The sequence below is a fragment of the Mycetomoellerius zeteki genome, unplaced genomic scaffold (genome assembly GCF_001594055.1).
Source record: "Mycetomoellerius zeteki isolate Tzet28-1 unplaced genomic scaffold, Tzet1.0 scaffold248, whole genome shotgun sequence".
Lineage (NCBI taxonomy): Eukaryota > Metazoa > Arthropoda > Insecta > Hymenoptera > Formicidae > Mycetomoellerius > Mycetomoellerius zeteki.
Window position 1 is genome coordinate 40,291 of NW_017257225.1, and position 10,463 is coordinate 50,753.

General features: G+C 34.0%; 1 protein-coding gene across 2 annotated transcripts in view; it reads left to right on the plus strand.

The window, feature by feature from the left end:
• The window catches only part of Urm1 (Ubiquitin-related modifier 1), an 82,726-nt gene that overhangs the window by 23,367 nt on the left and 48,896 nt on the right, over positions 1–10,463 (plus strand). Inside the window, exon 5 of one of the 2 annotated variants that reach the window (XM_018449532.1) lies at positions 3,360–3,431. In XM_018449532.1, coding sequence (XP_018305034.1) covers positions 3,360–3,428 — 69 coding nt within the window. In that variant the 3' untranslated portion in view covers positions 3,429–3,431. Of the gene's footprint in view, positions 1–3,359; positions 3,528–10,463 lie in introns of those variants that run through there. The other variant, XM_018449531.1, reaches the window with a different exon arrangement.

Below are 10,463 nucleotides of genomic sequence, written 5' to 3' on the forward strand. Positions count from 1 at the left end.
ATGAGATCACTTTTATATCAGTCAAGTGATGCTAATTTTACATATGGACCACACACATCAAATAATAGGGAATACAGAAACAACCGATACGTTTCACTGGATACTGTAATCTGACCGAATACTTCGACAACTTATGTAATGTTATTTGTTTTTACATTGAAAATGACCCGATCGGCGTAGAAACATTCGTACGAATATTAAATATTGTTTATATTTTAATTTGCTCGTAGCCCTTCTTTTATTTATTGATTTATTCTTATTGAGCCATATTTTTAATTTAGATCTTGTTGATATTTTGTGAAGTTACATAAACATAAATGAAGACGCATCAGATATCAAAATTTTTTATGAAATTTGCGAAGTGTCACGACGCGAATTAAAAATTGCGCAGAAATGCGGTTTACAGTTTTCGAAAGAGTAAATCTTTACCTTCAATTTGTTTTTTTATGAAGCTTCGTACGATTTTTTTTCACCGAGTTATTCAACGTTGAAACAAAAACGACCCTTTTTGCTTCGATGTTGAATAACTCAATGAAAAAAAATCGTACAGAGATCAATAAAAAAGCAAATTAAAGGTAAAGATTCACTCTTTCGAAAACTGTAAATCGCATTTGTGCGCAATATTTAATTCGCGCCGTAATAGTAAGACGATATTCTAAAATACCGATCTAAACAATAGAGATTTCAAGCTTTAAAATGTTTTTAGAAACTTTTTAAAATTTTTAGAAATTTTTAGAGAAAAGACTAGAAAATCTACCATTCACTTCAAATCACTCAGTAAAAAAAATTGTAGTAGATAATCGTTAAAAACCATTTTAAAGAGAAAGTGTTAAACTTAATTTACAATCAAAGAAATTTGTTATGGCCTTTAAAATGCTTTTTCGAATATCGCTTCGCGACCATTCTTCGCGGAGATATGTGAAATTTGAATTTGGTCTTTTTTAACGCTGATTTTAAATAACTTTAATTTTGTTGAAAAGCAGCGGGCAAATTTCAAGATAGAATAACTTCGTCAAAAAAATCATCGTATTGAAATGTTTAAAAAAATTTTGTGATTTGATGCGTCTTCATTTACGTTTGTGTAGCTTCACAAAATATCAACAAGATCTAAATTAAAAATATGACTCAATAAGAATAAATCAATAAATAAACGAAGGGCTACGAACCAATTAAAATATAAAGAATATTTAATATTCGTACAAACATTTCGACGCCGATCGGGTCATTTTCAATGTAAAAACAAATAACATTACATAAGTTGTCGAAGTATTCGGTCAGATAATTACAGTATCCAGTGAAACGTATCAGTTGTTTCTGTATTCCCTATTATTTGATGTGTGTGGTCCATATTAAATTAGCATCACTTGACTGATATAAAAGTGATCTCATCTTATTTTTTGAAAATCTACAATCTTGATTTGTGTCGTAATGATGTGAGTAAAACGTTGAGAAAAACATAAAATTAAATTAAACAAAGGCATTATTTTTCGCAATAAGTTTTATTACAGTTTTTAAGTTGGGGAATTTGGGGGGATTATTAATATTTTCAGATTTGATTGCGTTGAAAGTCCGACAACCATATCGGCACGCAATTATCATTTCTGAAATGAATTCATTTAAATGAATTTACAATAGTTCAACATCTTAACGTTCTGACCGTTATGGCGCTTCTCAATTTAAAATTATTATGTTTAACATTAGCGGTCTTTCAATCTTGTTATTATAAAATTAAATTCTTTTATTTATTGATCAACAAGATCGTTTTTTGAAGTACCGATCTGAAAAGTAGAGGTTTCAAGCTTTAAAATGCTTTTTTAAATATCTCGATACGATGACTTTTGACGAAGTTATTCTATCTTGAAATTTGCCTATTTTTATAGGATGGAACAAGTGATCCTTTAATTTTGTTGAGTAGTGTATATAACTATTTAAATACTTATATCAAGTAATCTGAACGAAATATACGAACATCTCATGTGGAAGGGAATATATTATCATGTTTGTGTATTTTAGTATTAATAAAATCAAGAGCTTGAACGATTTGCGGGAGCCGAAAAGTTATCGTGTGATGATTTAAAATATTAATCTCAAATACACAGAGAAATGCTACGGACGATACCCCTCGTCGCACGATATTTCTTTTCCCACGTCGCTAACTCCCGCAGTGACACACGGCTGTTTCTGGCGTCTGACAAACGGAATACCCCGTGACCGGTTTTTACAAACGGCATAATCGGTCTGTCGGCTACCATCGCTATCGCTACTTGCGCACTAGATAGGGTGCGGGATAACGGAGCGACTCCGGACGCTGAAAGGGCGCAAATGACCTCGGTTTGCCACACCCACGGAGAGAATTATCATTTTAAATTTGTAAATGTACACGCCGCGGCTATTAGGAGGAAAGACGCGGTTCTCGTCGGGGTAACGTTCGAGCGGGAAGATGTTGCAGCGCCGGGGAGCGTCGGAATGAGGGAAAAGATGATGGCTCTGGCCATTATTATGATAATACCGTCGCTTCTTGGCGAAGCTTCTCCGCGCATCTTCGGCTTTTGCGTTTCCACGTCTTTTCGCTCGGCTCGCTTCTCTTCTCAAGGCTCATATATTGTATATATATATATATTTATATATATACATGTCGTCTGCTTTCCTTTTCACCTGTTTCTTTCTCCACCCGCATCCCTCTCTTTCCATGATATAGTTGTGCTCGTGAAAATCTAACTTTTTCAAATCTTGCATATCGATGTAATGGATATCTTTGCTATCTTGATAGTTAAAGGATGTTGAAAGGCATAAACTCGGAGTTAAAGATAAAATCTTCGTAAAGTCAGTCTATCTTCATTTAGGATATATATGGCATTCATTGAATTTTCATCTATATCATGGATTCCAACTCAAATTTTTCCTTGATTTTAACATCAAGCCGTAACTACTATTTCAATAAATGACTGAAGGTCTATAAGGGTTTTTATAACTTAAGCTCTTAGGATGCAAATAATAAAATTTTAATTTCAAATAAACTCTATCAAAAAGATGTAATAAAGTTTTTGATTGAAGTTTGAAATTTAAAAATAAAGTAGATATTGAAAATTATCGCTTGAATTATTTGTTTGAAGTATTTATTTAAAATTCCGTGGTAAAAAATTATACGAAGAAATAGCACACAATTAAATTTTGAATGAAAATTGACTTTCAATTTCTTAAAGAATATATAGATATTGGTACGTGTAAGTTAAAATATTTCCTTAAGCTTATCATTTTTTGTCACATTTTATGTTAGGTTTTTAGTCATATTTCGCATCGCTCGATTGAGCAAAGATACAATATAAGAAGTATAGAGATATAAGAAGATATAATTTCAGGGTGAAGGCGATTATAAACTATGCCCGCGGGACAAAGTGCTCTTCATCTCGACGCTGCACGGAGGATAGAAGGTACGAATTTCCAATACTGAAAATCTAGAATAAGTCATCTGAATATTGTAAACTTTTTTTTCATGTACATGAAATATTTTATACTTTAAACCGCTGCATTTTAAATGCGACATGAGAAAATAAAATATTTTTTTGTAAAGTATACGTCAGTTTCAAATAATATGATATTATTTGTTTCATTGCATCATAGTCCTGGGTGGATTAAAGTTTTCGAAATAATATTATAATTGTAATATTTTTATGGGAAAAGGTTGCTCCTTGCAGAATCTTCATTTTCAAAGTACCAGATTTATTTTTAAAATTATTTAGTCATTGAGAGATTTTTACCTTTCAAGACAAATGATACAATGTTGCGAAAAATAATAGATTTATTTTGGAATAATTTATGCAATAAATTTAATGCGTATTTTAATATTATTAGATTTAACCATTCAATAAATCATATTTTCGAAGTTTGGCTTACAATTAGATATTATTCAGTTACATGTTAATTCGCAAACTATCATGTGATCTGTGAATAATAAGTTATCACGTTATGTGCGCGAGTTAACAAAAGTTTTAAATTGCGGCAATTAGTGATCATATATATAATTTGATTTTATAGTCACGCGTGAATTGCACGTTTCCCTTGTTGGTTTCACGTTATCATTTTGTAAAAAATATAACGCAAAGTGGGATATCCATTCGAATATCACGTTTATCAGAATCGCATGTGATGCAATTCGATGGATATTTAATTAAAAGTGAAAATTGCCGAAGTTTAAAAAAATTTATTTTTGGTAAATTGAGATATTTGTAAAAATGAATAAAGGATTTTTTACGTATTTTATACAATATTATATAAAGTATTTAAACTGTGAAATTATTTTCTGATCAACATTTACAATCCTTTTACTGACATTTCATTGGCATTCCAATTTCCAATCTGCAATACTATTGTCATACTTGTTCTTCGAAGCTACACATCCTTTTCTTCGTTTCCTAGCTGTGAGCGCAATTTGATAGCAATGCGTACCTCATATATTAATTATAACCTTGAATAGCTTTACGTATATTGCGTCAAAATTGTGTAACACACAACGCGAGGTAACACGCGTTTCTCTTTTATTAAAAGGAAGGAGTTGAGTGATGGAAAATCAATATGAAAATTTTGTACAAGTATTACAAAATTGTTAAATTATGTTTTATGTCGATAAATATATTTGATGCCTCTATAGAAATTTCATACAAATACCAAAAGCATTCTACAGTTTTAACTATAATTAAAAATACACAGTGCTACATCTATGTCTCATCATAACATATATCTTCGTTTAAATTTTTAATAATTAAGTTCTTGATTAGGCACAAACATATATGTTATGTAAAATTTAAATAAAAATATGATATGTTATAGTGAAACGCAGATGTGAATTTTTAGTTAATCAACGTCATGATGGTTTTTGCTGCAAAAGCCATCTTGACATTGTTTATAATTAAAAAAACTCCTAGTGTTTATCTTTTTTAAAAATCAATATGTACACGTATATATATATATATATATATATTAATGTATTAATCACTATTTATATATTAAACTGTCTGTTCAAAGAAACGTTATATGAATACTACTATTCTACGTATAAGTATTTCTCTATATATTTCTGTATATATATTATTATATATATTCTATATATATTGTATAATTCTCTATATATCTATATATATTTTATAGAATAAGACATCTTTTTTTAAATATTGATACATCCATCTTCGTGAGTTTTGTAAATCTCGAATGATGAAAGCAAGTGGCTTCTAATTAAAGTGGACGGGATCTGTGCCTCGTTAGTACATATCGAACTCGCAGTTAGTTGATGCATCTATGAAATAGATTTCACGACACCGGAACCAATCAATCGTCGGCTGCAGATCGATGAGATCCACTACCACTGCTATACCCTATAATAATCTAGCGATATACAATGGCACCAATTAATCACGCGCATGAGCCGCGTGGAAAATCGGCGACATGGGGGAAAAGGGAAAGATCCTAACGATCGTCGATCTCTCTTGCTCTCTCCCTTGCGTACTTTTCGATCCTTTTGCTTGCGCGTATGCGTGCATTTCGTGCACGCGTGCGGTTCGTGTGCACGAGTATATGTGAAACGCATCCACCTATCAACGGGAGCCTGAGTGTGTCGCAATCGTTAATGGCCTAGCGGGGTTGGATGGTCCAGTGATTAATTGTGTCACCCGTGATTACATTACGGACGCTGCGGATCCACTATATTATATATGGTTATACGTGCGTGTAGCGGGCGGGATTGCGCGTTACGTACGTGCCGTGCGTGTTTGCCCGTTGCCGGACGCTCGCGCTCGAGGAAACGCGCTTGTACGTGCTTGTAACAAGTCGGCCGCGACAGGGATGGTAGAAATGCGTACGGTGATATGTCCGGCCGCGGACGTTCGGTCTTCGCTAATCCGCAATTGCAAGGTACATCTCGTACCCAGATGACGCATGCGAAGAAACGCCTCGCTAATGCATAACACCCTGTTCGCCCGCTCGTGCGAATATCATGGGCTTTTCGTATTTACTCATGGTGCTCACCGCTCCCGTTGATGTTCGCAGCCATCTGAGAGTACCCCCTGGCACGTATTTCATAGTCCATAATCTGTACGCACAGCTACATATTTCCGGGGTGGTTCGTGAGTGGCGTGTGAAACGGGGGGAATTCCATATTTAAATGTGAAACGAAAATCTTTCTGCAAGAATTTTCCCATATTACGCGTAATGGAAAAAAGAAAGATCCTTCCGCGAATTAATCTTTCAAAGGTGCTGAATTGTGAATAATTTTTATTCTTTGTTTAATTTGAAATAGACAACAATGTATGTGTGTAATTTTTAAGTCCCACAGTTAAAAATATAACATTGTGTATGGTAGATATTCCGTGATATTTTTCTATAACAACTACTGTCTCAGACATAATAGAAAAGGATTCACTTTCATATTATGATAGTTGTGTATTACTTTCTAAATTTCTTGGAGTGAAGTCCCACTCCAAAAAAATGAAAATACTGCCACTATTGAAAAAGAATGGAAATATTTGCACTCTTGAATAAGAGTCGCAGATTTTCACTCTTTTCTTGTTTTTTGAAGTGATTTCAATCTTTTGGTATAAGATAATTCACTCTAAAGGAAGGAAGTTTCACTCCTTTTTTGAAATGAATCTTACTCCAAACGATTGAAATTTCATGACGCTGAAGCTAGCGGCCACTTCTAGCGGCCACATGCGAGACGCCAGGGACGAATAGCAGTGCGGGGCCCCCGATTATAAAAAAACAGAATTTAGGACTTATTCCATAAAAAATTCATTGAAAATAATAACTCATACTACACGGCGATAAACGAGAAAAGATTATGTCAAAAATATTGAAAATAGCAATAAAAATACATTATAAAATATATGTATAAATAATATAAAAAATATTATTGCTACACGCATGATGGTAGAGGTTCGGAAAAAATTCTGAAATGTAGTCTGAGAAACGAGGAAACCGAAAAGCTATACTATTTTCAACATCACGCCCCCATTGTTTATTTATTATAAAAAATCATAAACAATTAGCGTGCTCTGCTCGCAGTTCCGCAGCCGAAGATAGCCAAGTGGTGGGAGCAGCGGTGGGCCGCACCGCCCACATCGCGGGTGCACGCCGCTACTCCCACCACTTGGCTATCTTCGGCTGCGGGACTGCGAGCAGAGCACCGCTGACCGTAACTCATGTCATTTGGCGGCCGGCAAATAACATAAGACAAAAAGCCATCGCGCGTTCACCGTATCTCGTAGTACTTATATATTGAATTAGAAAAAGTCCGCTTTTGCTTACATTATGATATATTTCGCTTTGTTGTGTTAAGTATTGTTGTCAATTAATTTCTTATATTTTTCATAATACATAAATATTCTGTCTGGGTTAGAATCCTTTTCATATTTCGACCTTGCAGTACTCCCTGAATTTAATGAAAATTATTGATTCAAAATGATTTCGTTGACGAACAAAGTTATCTGCGATGCAGCGTTGAATGCTTTTTATGATTTCAGTCATTCAGATTTCGAGGAATTTACCAATAGTTTAGAATATTTTAAACAAAGCACGTGGCTTCTAATCTGTAGGTATATATACAAAAATGCGAAAGATGAAAGAACGTTTAAAAAGCATTGTCAAAAGTGCTATTACTTCTTTCGACGGAATTCTGTCGCTATATTACAACATATAGCTTTCAAATACGAAATCGACAAAAATAAAGATATATTTAAAGAAACAGATAATTCAAATGACTTCTTGCATTATGACAATCGTAATGTATGCATGAAAAAAGAAGATATTGGACCAAATGTTTCGTACACCGGAACTTATTCAAATTCGGGACAAACTGAAAATAATAAAGATGTTCTGAAAGTAGAGGAGAAACAAGAAACGATTAAAATAGATAGTGCAGAATCGAAAGCATATTTCAGTTTCGAAGATTGTCACAATGAAACCAATAGTGTCATTTCTGGATTTTCGGAAAATAATTTTCATTATGACACACTTCATAAGATTGAAGTTGCAAATAGCGTTTCTGAAAGCCTGAAACAAACAAATTCGTTTTCTTCATGGCGGGAAAATACTTCCTTTATTGTCCCAGCAAAATTTTGGGATGAATTTTGGACGAACGGAAAGAAAATGAAACGTGGATGGTTTGACGAATTTAATAAAATATTTAGCACTGTGTATCCATATTGTGTTTTGGCTTGCCAATGGCACAAATGCTCATTGCAGTGTAAAGGTGGCAAAAGTTTCCAAGTTCTCGCGAAGTGTAAACACACGTCATGCACACGATATAAGTTTTTCGTGAACGAGGCAATTGCGTATCCGCATACAGAGCATACGATATTGGTATATACTGAAGGCAACTATGATCACAGTGATCACGAAAACCATCAACGTTTTGTGCAAGGTTCACAAAGAAAATTGTATGCGGATGAGCTCAAAAAGTTATCACCTTCCGCATTAAAATTCAAATTATTGAATTCGGCATTATCTGCAGAAATACTACAAAAAATATCTAGCGAGAATCATTCGAGAGACGATCTTCACAAAAATTGTATCACTTTTATGTCGGAGCTAGATGAACATTTGATGATGAATGTACGCGGTGAAGTATTTGATGGATACATCCAAAGTTTCTCGGTGAAACCATTTTCTATAACAATGTTTACCGAAGAGCAAATCCGTTACTTTCTCTCGTTAAACCAACGGTTTTTATACTTTGATGCCACTGGATCGCTGATACAAAAACCAAATATTATTAATTTGCATTCTGATACCATTTATTATTATTGCATGATTGTTCCGGGAGGGAAAAATTTTGGACCTTTACCGATATTTGAAATGATTTCGGGAAAGCATGATGTTGGCGCAATAGAAGGCCATCTGAAATCATTTGTAACGATGATAAAAAAGATTTCGACGACAAAAAATGTCCATAAAATCGAAACTGATTTCAGTCTTGCCTTGCTTCATGCATGTTCACTGGCATTTAATAGTATGACCTTATGGTAGTACATCCAGTTGGTATACAATATTACCGAGAAGCAGTATCATGACGAAATCAATTTTGTCATTATTCATATATGTTCCTCTCATTTGATAAAGACTGTTCGAAAAAGTAAAAAATATTTTCCAAATAAAAAAAAGCAGTGGCTTCAACGTGCAGTTGTTGGCACATTTATCACTAAGCTTTTGTATTGTGACAGCGTAGTATCTATACTACTAAGATGTACGAATCGTTCGTGCAAATATTCGACTCACTTAAAAAAGTTAAAAACTTTCATTTTTGAGACTATACGAAGCGATGGAAGCGGAAGAGAGAAAAGCGACAGCGACAATGAAAATTCAGATGATTGCGAAAATAATATTAAAGAGTTCCAGATTGTTCAATAGAGGAATGCAAGTCATCGGAAGCAGAAAAAGAGACGACATTGCGACAAAAAACTCTCCGTATTGGAAAATTTTTCAAGCGACTGAAATAAAGGTATTAAGAAATATTACATGCACTGATACCAAAAACGATTTTTTTTCTCAAAAAATTCTTCGATACGTTGGAGACTTTTTGATGCCATATTTTCCACTGTGGTCGGCTATTATTCTTACGAAAGTAGGTTTATATTGCAATAGCAATGCTTCGGTGGAAAATCATTACAAAATTCTCAAACATTATAAGTTTGCACATAAAAAAAAAATGCCAGCGCCAAGATTTGTAATGCAGAATTTTGAATTTATCAAGGGAGGTCTTAAAGAACGAAAATTCTCATTGAAAACTACGAGACAAATTAAAAAACGAAGTAAACATCATGACAATCCCGCAGAAAGTTGGAAAAGACAGAAGAAGGAACATTTCAAAGTGAACAGGTACCTGAAACATGAAAAGTTCGTTTCTCCTACCACTGGGCCTATCTTTACGCCAGAGTTATTAAAACTGGCCAATACTTCGGAAGTCCAGAATGAATCGTCGTCTATGTTAAATGAAGCAAGCAATGACCATATTTGCAGCTGGGCATATGTTATAGCAACAGGAAGAATGGAGCATTTCCAGGAAAAAGATATGAACAATGTAAGAAAAGGAATTGCGACATATCTTGCTAAAGCACAAAGTGAAATAAAAAAAGAAAAAAGGTGCATAAAATCAAATGACCTATTGCTACAAGCCGAAAATATCAATTGCTCGAACACGAACGTAATAAATTTAATCAAAAAATCAAATTCTTGTCCGTTTGGATTCGATAATACAGTCGAACTATGCGCATCATTAAATCTGATAATAAATAGCGATGAAAAGAAACCAACGACGCGAAACAAAGTTTAACGGCAAACCTGAACAAATTTATTAAATATGTGACATTGCGATACTCCATTTTTATTTCACTATCACTCACACACTCACACACACACACACACACACACACACACACACACACACACACACACACACACACACACACACACACACA